The sequence below is a fragment of the Prionailurus viverrinus genome, chromosome A1, assembly GCF_022837055.1.
Source record: "Prionailurus viverrinus isolate Anna chromosome A1, UM_Priviv_1.0, whole genome shotgun sequence".
Lineage (NCBI taxonomy): Eukaryota > Metazoa > Chordata > Mammalia > Carnivora > Felidae > Prionailurus > Prionailurus viverrinus.
This window is the reverse complement of record NC_062561.1, coordinates 2125492-2139561: the sequence shown is the minus strand read 5'-3', so window position 1 is coordinate 2139561 and position 14070 is coordinate 2125492. Positions and strand designations below refer to the sequence as shown.

Sequence of the window (14070 nt, the reverse complement as noted above, 5' to 3'; positions counted from 1 at the left end):
GTAGGCGCCATTCCAGAGAAATCACCTGTGTTATTGGAGGAAGACACTTACAAATGAGCAGATGGTAGTAAAATGTTTTGACATTTGCCAGCTTAACAGTGTTAACAGCCCAACTCTGGCTCTCGGGATACTGAGCTTGCTGTCCCTGCAGTTCAGATCCCCACACTAGCAGTAGGATGATGTCACTGGGCACACGATTTTCTAAGTGCAAAAATATATAGTCACAGTGTTCTGTCATTTGTGGTGTTGACGTCTATTATAGCTCATGGGTTTTTCTTAAACTTTGTATCTTTTTGCAGAAAACCCTGCAAGTTTTGTAGACACAGAACAGAAGGCGGTGGAAGCGGAGCGGGATGGACTCGTCGTGTAGCCCCACATCTTCCCCCTTTTTCCAGACCATCCCAGAGTAAAGATGAACACGGACACAGATGTGCTTTTTAAGATTTGACTCCATTTAACCTCAGTCTTACTCAGCTATTCCGTCGTTAAAGTTGTCGTTACGACTGCACTGACTTCACATTCACCTGCCTGATCTAACAAAATGGTTGAGAGATACTAGGACGCAGGGTAAAAAGTTTAAAGTTCTTAAATGTTTGTGACTTCCGACAAGGCCATCCTGATCTTCTTGTGGCGGGGTGGTGGTGCCGTCAGCCAGAGCTGGGCTCCTCCCTTGATTCTGGCTCTGTCCTTGTCCTGTCTCCTCTCACGACTGTCCCCGAGCCTTTCACACCTTTTAGCTCAGCAGCGCTCTCTTAAGACTGTTGTCTACAGATGACAGCTTAAGTTAATTTAGGAAGAGGGAGGAGGCCGCAGGCCTGGGTGACTATACTGCGGACGGCCTCGGGCAGACCACCAGAGCCAGGGGCTCACCCATCAGGACACGTGCCTTTTGTTTTTACTCACAGCTTCTTCGTACGCGTCAGTTCTGTCCTCTCCAGTCCACTCCATCCACCACATGGCTGCTGACCCTCTCAGCGTTCCCTCTCTCCAGCTTGGCCACCCAGCACACCCCGAGCCTCTATGGAAGGTTTTGAGGACTCTTCCTGGGCCAGGTGCCCTTCTGTGGACTGTCACCTGGGACCCCAGGAGGCAGGGACCCTTGTCTCTTGAGCCCTCTGATAGCTTCAGGCCTCCCTGTTCAAGCCCAGGAAGTAGTTCTAAGTTCATGCAAGTAATGCTGGTGAACTCCAGATTACAACCAGAGGGAAAAGAAGGGCCTGTCCTCTGTGGACACCAGTTAAAATTGAGAAGCAGCAGTTTGCAAGTATCTTGTCAAGGTGCTTCAGTGTCCCAAACCTACTAACCTTCAAAGGCTTAGGTTTGGGAAATTTGACGCAGGAAAGATTACCCAACCCTCTTTTAGGCCTGTGCCTCGGAAGTCCAATGTGAAGACCTGTCCCGCTGCTCTTTTCATCCTGTTAGAAGATCATCCCTAAAACAACACTTGATGATTCTTTGTTCTAGGAATTACTATGTGGTTATAACTTAATTTTTGTTAAATGTAGTGTAACATAATTATCTGCAAGTTTTTCAGTTTTATTTTTCAAGGGAAAGCTCTGGTCAGTTTTATATATGACTCCCGAATTGCTGTCAAGCTCTTGTTGGCGGTTTTCTGGAGCTACACGCACATAGATCGAAGAGCAGATGAGACAGCCGAAGGAGGGAGCGGTAGACTCGAAGCATATTTGGGACTCAAGCCTGGGGTTCCCCTAACTTTGGAAGACGGAAAGAGGCGGAGCAATCTAGCAAAGGAGGTCGAGAAGAGGCCAGTGAAGGCAGAAAATATTTCACAGAGAGTGATCAACTCTATCAATATTGCTGAGGATCCGAGTGAAAAGATAGAAGTGACCACTGGGCTTGGCCAAACAGGTCGTTGACGGCACTAGTTTTTTTGTTTTTTACCTTTGTTTTTGAGAGACAGAGCGTGAGCGGGGCAGAGAGGGAGGCACAGCATCCGAGGCAGGCTCCAGGCCCCCAGCTGTCAGCACCGAGCCGGACACACAGTTCAAACCCGTGAACCGTGAGATCATGACCTGAGCCAAAGTTGGATGCTCAACCCACTGAGCCCCCCAGGAGCCCCCGACAGCACTAACATTGACGGGGACCCAGGGAAGGAAGTTCGCAGTGGACTGGAGAGAGGGTGGGGGTGAGGAGCCTCAGGTGTCTCAAGATGCGAAATAAAGACCGAAGTAAGCGTTTCCGGTCGCCTGCTTTTTTCGCGGCGGCCCCTCGACTTCCATGTGCCCGGAACTTCTCCCCCCGACCCCTTCCACTCTTGCCCCGTGGCCCTAGTTCCCGTTACTTCGCGCTGCGATGCTTCCAGCTTATTAAGCTCCGCTCCGAGGGTTAGGGTCCGGCAAGAAGCCTGTCTCCTGGCTTAAAACCCTTCGGTGTCCCCCTGTGCTTTCGAAATGAAACCCACGATCTCTGAGGCGGCCTCCGCGGCCCTATGCGATCTGACCTTGGGCCACTTCTCCCTCGTGCTCTCGCCGCTCGTGCTCTCGCCGCACAGGCCAACTCGCCTTTTCCGCCCCTTCCTGCCGCGGGGCCCCACACACACTGCTCTCCAGGGAACTTTCCCCGGCCGCCCCGCTTAGCGAATGGCTTAGCGAATGCCCTCCCGGGGCTGCAGCTTCCGCCTCAGTCCGCCCACCACCGGCCTTTAAGGGGAAACGGCGTTCCAGGTTTCCCGGAAGAACTCACAGCCGAGCTCCGGGCACCGCGGAGCAGCGTCGCAGCCCCGGGCCACAGCGGCCGGCGCCGGGCCTTTGACCCCACGTCAAGCCTGCGAGGGCCGATCCCGGGACTTCGGGGAACCGCCGGTGGACAAAACCACAAAACCGCGCGCCCATGGCCTCGACGTGCCGAGACGCACGGCCGCGGCTGCCAGCCGCCATCTTCTCACCGCGAAGGGGACGGGGCCCCGGCCGGCCGGAGAGCGCGGGTCGAGGGGTGACAGCGCCGAGCCCGATCTTCCGGCCGGGCCTGCAGCCGGCCAGCCCCGGCCTGGGGGCCTTCCGGCTAAATGCTTCACAGGCTCCTCTGCCTGGCCAGCTGCAGTTTCCTGGCCATTTCGGAGGCGTTTGGGGCGATCTGCCCCCGGTCTCGGGGTCAACGTCGCTCTCTCCCCAGTCCCGCCTGGTTCCTTCCGACACCGTATTTTCACCCTTCACGACGGGCGGCAGAATTTGTGGTATGTTTGGGTGTACGTTTTTGTCGCTACGAACGGACCGCGAGCTCGAAGACGGCAAGGACCTTGGTTGCTTTTGTTCGTCATGTAGACACCCAGCAACTTAAGCCACTGAAACAGTGGTGACGTCTTACCATGCGAGGCACAGTTCTAAACACGTGAACCAATTTAATTCTTGGATCGACTCCTACGAAGGATCGAGTACGCTCACGCCAACTTGCACATGAGTAAACCGTGGCTCTGCTCTAGCGCCTGACTTCCCTTGGCCAGGTCCCGCCCGCGTCCCAGCCCAGATCCCGCTCCCCATTCTTTCTGCTGGCCTCACATCTCTGGACGTGTTCCCTCCCCTTTGCCCTCTGCCGCTACTGCGATTCGCGCCTAAATTACCGCAGTGGCATCAGACATTTCCTTTGTATCTACGCCAGCCACCAGGCACTTCAGCGCCTACCTCCTCACATCCGTGCCTTGGCCCTTGCCAGATCCCACGTGGGGAACAGAAATCCGGCCCAGCTGCCCTTAGGAGCTGGACAAGCTCCAGTGCCATTTTCAGCAGTGATTACCTCCGTCGCGGCACCTTCCGACCCACCTGTTACCAGTTACACTTCCGTGACTAGACTGGAAGACTTTTTAAAAATTTATTTTTATTTTTATTTTTGAAGGAGAGAGCGAGAGAGAGACACAGTGTGTGAACGGGGGAGGGGCAGAGAGAGAGGGAGACAGAATCGGAAGCGGACTCCAGGCTCCGAGGGGTCAGCACGGAGTCCGACGCGGGGCTCGACCTCACCAACCGAGCTGTGAGATCGTGACCGGAGCCGAAGCCAGATGCTCAACCGACTCGGCTGCCAGGCACCCCTAGCCTGGAAGACTCTCTAAGGATCCGTATGTGGCTCAGGTTTATTGGTGTACTGCCAGGCCCAGGCACCTGCTATCCGACCGGCACTCTTACATGTATTTTGTCCCGGCAAAGTACTGAGAAGCACCAGGGGGGCTGAAGTAATCAGGAACAGCACAGATTCCAACAACTCCCAACAGGGCCTCTACAATTTACAGGTGTGAAAAATGCCTCGGGAGGTTCACCTCATTCACAATTGAAACTGCTTTAATTTCATCAACTCCCATCTGAACTTTTCTTAGGAGCTGCTAGCCTGGACAGGAAATTCTGACAACCGAAGGCACAAAACAAGGGGCCACAAATGCTTTTTTTCTTCTTCCTTAGTAAACAGCACTTTAACTGAATATTCACCATGACGCACACTCAGCAGCATTTCATTGGCTCCTCCCCACAACTCAAGGTTGGTTTTGTGATGATAACACCTTTCTATAATAAATTCTGCATAACATTCCCAGGATCACGATTTCTGTTTAACAAAATTATTTTCTTAGTATTTAGTATTAAAATTGCTTTTTAGGCTTGAGCTTATTCCCCTGCCAGGGATTACGGGGGTGGGGGGGGAGAAAATCCCTGAGAAACAGACTTCCTTCGGGTTTGGTTCCACTGCGGGCTCCAAGAAACTACAGCTATCGGCAAAACCACCCACAGTCAAGCAGCAAAATACAAATCGGAACACACGGACCCCGTCCGGCTGCTCTGAAACTCTCGGCTGGGAGCTCTGGTTTCACTCACGATGGGTGGCTTGGTTTGTACAAACACTGAAACCGGTCTACATACTCCAGACGGCTGGCCCCTGGGAGAAACCAGTTGTGGCGGGGAGATTTCCTGCAGGAAGCAGCCCTGCAACGTGAGTGGGAGCCAGGCTGCAGAGGCGAGAATGCAAGAAACCGCCAAAGAACCCTACTTGGGGGAACGTACGTTTCAGCTTTTGCTGGGTACCTGGATGCGCGTGCCCCACAGCGGTGCCCGCTTGAAGCAGGCCCCCACCTGATCGCTAGATGGAACCACGGTCTCCGTAGCTTGGCTGTCAAGGTTCAGTGAGGAAACGCAGTCAAGTTCCTCGTGCCGGGCACAGCCCAGCACTGACTGTAATTCTGAGAAGCTGTTTCCGGGTGCTGCCTCCTCAGTTTCCCCAAAACCAAGTCTGGAATTCGTGTCTGATTGAACAGAAAGAGGCAGGCTAAGTTCAGCTCTTTATTTAAGAGTAACAGCGCTTAAATTTTAGAATTTTCAACCTAAGCTAACAGTTTAATAGCTCTCTCTCCCCCTCACAGGCCTGCGTGTGCTCACACACACGTGCACACCGCTGTCTCAAACGTCACCTGAGCCAGGGATCACTATGGATAGGACGGTCCCAGTCGTGTTTCGTAAAACCTAAATAGAATGTAATGGCGAGACTCCCTATTGAACATCTGGTAAATACCTCAAAATGCCAAGTTCACATACACTGTGAGGAAACTGGAAAGTTATTACAGGCAACACGTGAGCTACAACACATACTCCAAAGGGAAAATTTCAACTCCAAAATACCCTAAGAGCAAGCCAGGCAGTCAGGATGCTACGCACTGAGCACGGTGCTGTCACGGTGACCATTTATTTCTATTTTGTATTTAAGGAAGCGGCTCAGTTACTTACCCAAAGCCATACTTACCAAAGCCAAACGTAAACAAGGACTAAGTACAAGTCTTCTGATTCTTAGCATTATAGTCAGTAATAAGTTCATTAGATAGTCCTTAACTGTACTTTCGGTGGAAGACCGCAATCTTTAAAGGGAAAATTCCACGTTGGAACCAAGCAAATAAACCACTTTAAAACTACTAAGACAATAACCTGGAATTACAGGAGAGCCCTCACTGCGGTTCACATCATGGGAAACACTGTCTTACGAAGGTCCTGAATTTAGTTCCTGCTTTTGCCGTCTGCACAGTAAATCAGTTTCTTCCCACACACAGGAAGGGACCATGGCTCTTCTTCTCAAAAAAAAAAAAAAAAAAGGTTGAAATTACTTTTATGACCTCCGGAACTCAAGTCCATCTAGTCTGAATGAATACAGAATCTAAGAGTTTGGAGTAAACTTCTGAGGAGAAGAGGCCCGAGATTAGATCTAAGCTCCAAGCTGTCACATTTAAAAGGCTGCTTCTGTGTGTACAAAACGACCGCAGTCGGACGCTGAGATCCACTGCCAGCACCTCGTCTTTCATTCTGGAATATACGCCTTCCATTTCCTCCCGTAATCCACTAACGTCATTTAGGCTTATTCCCCAGCGGCCACATGGTCGGCACACTTCAAGACGGGAACAAGAGTGCCACGGAAGACCGGTTCCAGTCGCGACTAAACTCGACCTTACGGAAAACAGGTAGGACTTACGGTGGCTTACAGGTCAGGCCTTTGCAGACACCTAGTCGTGTGTGCCATCATCCCTCTTTTACACACACACACAGATTCAAGCAACGGGGCCGCGGCCGCGGAGCTCCTGGCGCAACCAGATTGCGTCATCCCAGCCGGTCCTCGGCATCACGCTCGCGGACCCTCCAACCAGACACTCAGACGCAAGCCCGGCCCCCCGGCCCCTCACCGGCACCGTCAAGGACGCGAGAGTATCTCCTACTCGCTCCACTGGGCCTCCTCCCTGGCTCTGCTGCCAGGTCTCAAGATTCGGCTTTCATCCCTCCCGCCATTTTCAGATCTTCAAGGGAAACCTTCCCACCCTCACCTAAGTTCTCACCCTGGTTTCCTCGCTAGTGGTTCCTGTCTTCAAAATGCCCATTCTCCCCATTTTTAAAACAGAAAACGCCCCGTGGCACCCATCCTCCTCTCACTTTTTATGTCACCGTACCTTGATTCAGACGGCGCGATCTCTTCCAGCACACGTGGCTTCTTCAACTCGCTTCGGCTGGTGCTCCCGCAAGACGCCTCGGCCAGCCACCTCACCCTAGCTCTACCTGCACGGAGCGGCCGGGCCACGAGCTCGCACTCTATTTCGTGCGATACCACGGCTGTGTCACTCTGCCCCACTCGGGCTTCAACACAGCATCCTCCACTACTCGGCATAAACCCCAAATGCTAGTTAAACCCTGTTCCCATCGCCATGAACTTTCACACTCCGGTTGATTGCACACATGTATTTGACAATACAGTTTTACATCGGATGCTAAGAGCACTTTTCTTCATTATTTTATGGAAGGACCAGAGACATGGACGTTCTGTTAACACCCAACACAGCCAAATCTAATTCCTAAGGAGACGCATTACAATTCGTTTAGAGTTTAAAGGCTTAATGGCAATGACGAGGGGAGGAAAAGGTTTATTTTACATAACTGAACGAAAAATAATTCAAGGAATAGTAAATAAAATTTAATATGGTCTCATGCGCCCTGAAGGAGGCGGTGCCCGATTTGGAGGGGTGATTGCTATGTCCAGATAGTCTCCTATTTGGAACTTCTGCGACTGCAGGGTCATGGAGTCATCAGTCCCCTTCCTCCCGGACATGGTGCTGCCAATCTCCTTTACTCTGCAGAAAAGGAGACCAACTGTTAATGGATCACAGACCAACGAAGCTAAACATGCAAAGTAAACGCGGAACTGGATTCGCTCCGTTATCTTACGGCACAGTTATAAATTAATTACTACATTAAGCTGAACCGGACGTTAAGATCATATAAATTTATTTTCTGCCCAATAAGAGGCTCATTAAAAGGGGTTATCCCTATCAGTTAAAACATATCAAAGCCAAAAATATTACAGGAATTAAAAAATTAAAAGTTACCTACCGATAGCCAGGCCTTTTAGGATCTGTAAAAACAATTGCAAAATTGAAGTGTGTGCCCTTCTTTCTAGCTTCTGGGTAGACTTCTTTTACTAAACTAGTCAGTTCTTTCAAAGTTGCATCCATCCTGAATTTTTTTTAAAAAAACATTACATTTGATTAATCAACAATATAACAGTAATATAGCAAGGATATTGACATATAATGAGTTAATTATGTGTGTCTGGATTGTGACCTGTTAGAATTGAGGCTGTCAAGGTCTTATACTTATTATTTTTTTTAGGATTTTATTTTTAAGCATTCTCAAAACACACAACGCAGGGCTCAAACTCAGAACCCTGAGATCAGGAGTCACAAGCTCTACCGACGGAGTCAGCCGGGCCCCCTATACTTAATTTTAAAGCGGCTAATACTATTTGCCCCATAAACGCCCCTTACCAGCCTCAATGATTGAAATTTTGATGAACTAAAGTCAGACTTTTAGTGCCAAAAGGGACTTTAAGGGATTACACCTGCTATCTTTCATTGCTAGTCTTTCTGGGCTAGTGATTTACCTCCTTAAGAATAACTAATCCAAATTAACCTAAACACTTAAAATAACTGTATTTCCTTGTTTCTAAAGCATACATACTTTTCCACATTTTATCATGTCTAAAGTTGAAATGCATCTTAGACTCAATGACAGGAAAGCATTTTTGTAAAGATGTAACGTTTTTTCTTTCTAAGATGGAATCTTAAGAGTTCTATAGATGACGGGGCCAGAAGGCCAATGAAACATGAAATTTTCTTTAGACTAAGCAGAGGCTCCTTTGACAATACGTATTCTTGCCCTGAAACGATGTGAACTCAGAACTTAATGGACGATGCGGAACTGAAACAACTTTGCCTATAAGGTGCTATAGAATGAAACAAGGACACCAGACACTCTTCAAAAGCATCACCCCCAGAACAATGCCCTTTGCCCTCTTACCACTGAAACTACCAAGACCCACTCAGCCGCTCAGGTCAGAAACCTAAAAGCACTGTTAAGTTCTTCCCATCTCTGTTGTTTCTGCCTCCTAAACACAGATCGAATCGTCTTCTCCACTCCCCACCACCACTGCCTTATTTCCACCTCATTACGGAACTCCGTATATGTTGCCCTCGACTCCTCTCCATCTCGGTTTTTAAACGTTTCTGTATAAAGCTTCTGTCACACAAGTGACAGCTGTTCCCACCTCCAGGGGAGGAGTCCGATCACGTGGAGGACGGCACAGAGCACACCCGTGCCTTCCAGCAGGAGCAGTAGGCCCAGGATGTCAACCTACTGCATGTTGTGTGGGTACTGGGGTTGCCCAGACGGACCCGGCTCACACAGACCACGGAGGGAACGATGCTTTACTCGCACAGAGAAAAGACAGCACAAGACTGGCTTGAGTGCGGGTCCCTCAGCGCCAGCAGGTCTCGCCCCGGAGCTGATGCGCCGACAGTCTGCACGCACCCTTCCTGTGCTGCAGGTAAAGGACCCCTGGGAACAGACACTGCAGTGGGGCCGGTCAGGTGCCAGACAACGGCACATCAAACCAGAACAGGGAAAGGTACTGCCAAAGAGACACGTCCAGCACAGGCTGTGAGGGTTCTTATCTCTTTGGGGAAAACAAACGAACAAACAAGTAAAAAAGCTCCAGGCCCAGGTCAGTCTTATGCAGCCACGCAAGGCTGGGGCGAGAAGCTGCGCATGACTGCCTTTCTCCACTTGACACACTTTACAGAGGAGGAAAAGCTGCATGCACGAATGCAGTAAATTATATCCCAAATCTCACCCGCCAGAAATGACCAGTGATGTTAACACCACTGTAGGCATCTTCTTGTACACATACACAATGAGGCAGAAAAAAAAACCCTTGAAGATTATCAAGCACATTATACTTGATATGTATTATGAAGTTGTAATTCAAAAATATAATTCATTCTTCAAATATTATACGTATTTTTAACGAAAGTCACCATTGAATTTAACAGAAGAAAAAACAAGTAAAATAGAAGGAATTACAAAATTTCAGATAAAGAGTCACACTGCTACCCTCCTGTCACCTCCTAATTTTGTAGCTTTTTTTCTTTTTTAACGGTCAGAGTTCTACTCTATTCTGCAACAACTCCCCTGCCTGTTTTAACTTTGTCCCCATGAAGTCTGAGATCAAGCTGATTTTTTAAATCGGTCTTGGAGGTGACCTTCTTTTTCACCTGATGTCAATTATTCCCCGGCACACCTTATGTACTAATGCTGTGCACCACAAAGAGTTCTTTCTTCCTTTCTAAAAATCCTTCCCATACTGTCATCTTGTCCTAACGAACTGAGGGAATCTGGCTTACATCCGTTATCAGTTCTGACAGTAAATCTCCTACAAGCTTCCAACCTGCCGACGACCGTCTCCCTAAACTAATAGCTGGGAATGCCAAGCGTTGCTTTCTGACCACCAGCCCGAAGCTTGAGTGCATGGATGAAGAAAGAGCTCTCTTGGGAAGAGACTTTGCTGTGTGACTGTAAGAGTCAGTTTTATGCGTCAATGTGGGAAAGCTACAGCCCCAGTTATTCAATCAAACGCTAATGTAGGTGTTGCTATAAGGTATTCTGTGTATGTGATGAAAGTCTATAACCAGTTGGCTTTAAATTAAGGAGATTATCCCAGATAATCTGAGTAAGCTTCATTCAATCAATCAGAGTAGGCCCGATTCAATCAGTTGAAAGGCCTTAGGAACAGAGGGGAGGCTTCCCTGAATAAGAAATGCAGGCTGCTGTGGGCAGTTTTAGCTCCTGCTCAAGTTCCAGCCTGGCCCTTCCTGCTAGCTCGCCCTACAGATCGGGATCTAGGTACCTAGGCAGTCTCCATAATTACGTGAACCAAAGCCCTTCATGCAGATCTCCTGCTGGTTCGGTTTTTCTGACCGAACCCTGATACAGCTTACCTGACTACTTCTCTTTCAATAACCTGGTTAAATGACCATACAAGCACAGGAGATTTACCACTCCCGTGGCATCTGGCTTATTATTATTACCCCAACTCCATACAGTGCCCTGAACTTCGGCACATTCAGTTTGCTTCTGCTAGGGTCTTCTGGACTGCACTCTTCTTTCTTAGACTTATCTTAGGGCTGCCTATTTAGTCCCTCAGTCTACTTGTACAAATCAAGAAGTCCCAAGATTTATTCACTCATCTCCCTTCAGTACCGCTCTTAGGCAGAGGGGGCAGGGCTCTGTGCTACTATGACACCAACTACTCAGTCTTTCAGAATCTGTCTTCGGCCGTCACTTTGAGATACAACATGGGTGGTCTTTCCTTATTTGGTTGTGCTTTAAGGACAGGACAGTCTAGGGCAGAATTTTTTTGTAACTTTTCTTCTGGATTAGGAGCAGAAGGTCTTTGGTAAAATCTCACTCTGCCATCTTCACCCTGAAGTATACTTAGTATTTCTTCACGGGCTTTCTCCGCTAGACTGAGCTTCCTGTAGGAAACCGCGATACCTTCTTTACTTCATACCCTCAGAATCTAAGCATAGCACCTGGCAAACAGGAACTCTTGTTTGTTGGAAGAAGCATACACTTTCATCTCTGAATAGAGATTTTCATCAACCCTTTAGTAACAGTTCTTCCCTGTAAGTTAAATCAATCTCCCTGGAACTTTTATCCTGGAATGATGCTGAACTGGAAGCACACTACAGGGCACCTCCAAAAAGACAAATAAGGTCCCAGTGTTTAAAGAATCAAGTTGTACTGTGCTGGGCTCACAGTTTAAAATTACATACCCTTCCAGGACTATAAAATGGTGCGGCTGCTGTGAAAAAGGTTGGTGGTTCCTCAAAAAGTTAAACATATAACTGTACGTTCCAGCAGTCCCATTTCTAGGTATATACCCAAAAGAATTGAAAGCAGGGATTAGACAGATCCAGGTCGATAGCAGCATTATTCACAAAAGCCAAAAAATGGAAACTCAAGCGCCTACCAGCAGATAAGTGGACAAAATGTGGTATATCCTACAAGGAAGTATTATTCGGCCATAAAAAGAGAACGAAATATCACGCTAAGTGAAATAAGGCAAACACAACAAACACTGTTATGAGTCCACTTGTTTAAGATACCTAGAATAGGCAAATTCAAACAGACTACCAGGGCGAAGAAAGGAACGGGGAGTTACTGCTTATTAGGTGTAGAACTTCTGTTGGGGGAAATGAAAAAGCTTTGCTAACAGGTTAAGAGTTGCACAATGTGAATATAGCTGATGCAACGGAGCCCTTACAGTGGCAAATGTAACGCTACATATATCTTTATCACAATAAAGGCATCGTTTTAAGAGTTATTAACCTTTTTCTGCTACTAAACAGCCATTATGATGTGAAACTAAGGAAATACGTGCAGCACTAAAGAGAAGTCTGCAGAATGTACTGGCCCTGGACAGACTTGGGGGTATGGAAGGTACCCACCCATGAGAGAAATATTCAGGGGCAGGCTTTACTGAACACGCATCACAATCTTTTCCATCAAGCACCAGATCAAAAATCAACCTGTTTTTTCTTTGTTTTCTTTTTTTTAAACGCATGGCGCCTAAGGATTAATATCACACATAAATGCTCTCGAGGATAAATATCCCATGACTTCCCTTTCCTTCCCTTTATCCCATGACCATGAGCCCCTTAAAGAAGGCCGCCGCATTTTCTTTACGTGTGATTTCTGTACCCAGCAGCCACAACAAGCGACAGCAATCTTGGGTCTGTCAATTCTTCACAACTCAAAAAAGTTTGAACCGTAAACGTGTTACAAGACAGGCCCCTTTTACCTACCAGGCAAAACCTCCAACTTTCTGAGAGCTGGGCCCAAAGGCCCCGAGTGGAGGGGAAAAAGCGAAAACACGGAGGACACTTCTTTCCTGGCACAGGGAATTACTTAATGTCCGACCGCCCCCCAGGGCCGCGCCCCCCGCGGCCCCAGCACTCTCACCAAGTGTAGATCTGCAGTTCGCTGGACGGTACGTTTCCGCGGGAGAATTCGTCCATTCGGTGGTGGCGGCCGTTATTGGTGGTGAAAACACGCAGCAGCAGCGGGCACGTCTGGGGGCGAAAGGAGGAAGGGCAGAAGTTAAAGAAAGCGGCTGCGAGCCCACAGCTCCCTTCCCCTCCGGAGGCGTCGCGGCCTCCGAACCGCCCGGGGAGCTGGAATACCGCCGCCTTCGGGCACAGGCCGCGCTCTCCGCCCCGCCAGGCCCACCTCCACCTCTTTCCGGACCCCATACTTTCTCCCGATCGATCGGTTTCTCCGGCTCCTTCTTAATTTCCTCCTGGGTAACGCGCGACTCCACCGCCATCTTCCTCCTACGGCCCGCGAGACGCTCGCTCTGACCTCCGACCCCTGCAGCGAGCATGAGAACGAAGTCTCTCGCGAGGAGAAGCTCGAGGCTTTATAGAGGACCAGAGGAGGCGGGGCGGGGCGTTTGCCGGCGCAGGCGCAACTCATTGTGCGGCGCGGGAGCTCCGGTCCGGCCGCGCCTGCGTGTTGCGTCCTCAGGAAAAAGGCGGGCATTGGCGTCCGCGGGGCGGAGCTTCTGAGGGAGGCGGTCGTTCGCAGGCCGTTGGTAGCCTGGGAATTTACCTGAAATATTCACGGGCCAAAGAAGCCTGCGGTGGCACTTTTCGCATGTAATGAATAAGTTAACAAACGCAAAACTCTTACGAGTGGTACAGGAGGTAAGTAAGCAAAAACATGACTTTATTAGCAAAGTATCGAACTCTTTAGTAAAGGAATAACAAGTTGTGTAACACACCCTTGAACAGTAAATGCTCACGGAATAGTTGTCTGTATGGGGGAAAAGTGAAGTGAGCCATTCCCCCACCACAATAACACGATTTCGGATGGATCAAAGACTTGAAAATGAACAGCAAAACTAGAGCTTTTGGGATATAAACCATCTTCGTGACCTATGGATTGGGATACGTGATACTAACCAGAAAAGATTGATAAATCTGACTAAATTGGAAAAACAAAACAAAACCTGACCTTCAAAATTCATCATAAAGAAAAACATAAACCACAGAGTGGGAAAAAATATCTGTGATGCATGTGATTGGCAAAAACTAGTGTCCAAGATATATAAAGAATAGGACAGACATCCCAATAGAAAATGGGCAAAATAACTGAACAGGTGCTTTTAAAATGAAGAATTCCAAATGGCCAATAAACATATAAGGTGCTC

At 48.7% G+C, this 14070-nt stretch overlaps 1 protein-coding gene across 3 annotated transcripts; it reads right to left on the bottom strand.

The window, feature by feature from the left end:
• Positions 1-7190: 7190 nt before the first annotated feature.
• SAP18 (Sin3A associated protein 18) lies at positions 7191-13415 on the bottom strand. Of its 3 annotated transcripts, none has more exons than XM_047853029.1 (4): positions 13089-13415; positions 12822-12931; positions 7854-7976; positions 7191-7594 (listed from the first exon to the last, which is right to left on the bottom strand). In XM_047853029.1, the coding sequence occupies exons 1-4, from the start codon at positions 13398-13400 to the stop codon at positions 7438-7440; spliced, it is 702 nt and encodes a 233-aa protein (XP_047708985.1). In that variant the 5' UTR covers positions 13401-13415; the 3' UTR covers positions 7191-7437. The 3 variants fall into 3 exon arrangements, with proteins under 3 accessions (XP_047708985.1, XP_047708994.1, XP_047709005.1); XM_047853038.1 differs by having other exon boundaries at positions 13107-13415; XM_047853049.1 differs by having other exon boundaries at positions 7368-7594; positions 13114-13265.
• Between the last annotated feature and the right edge of the window lie 655 nt (positions 13416-14070).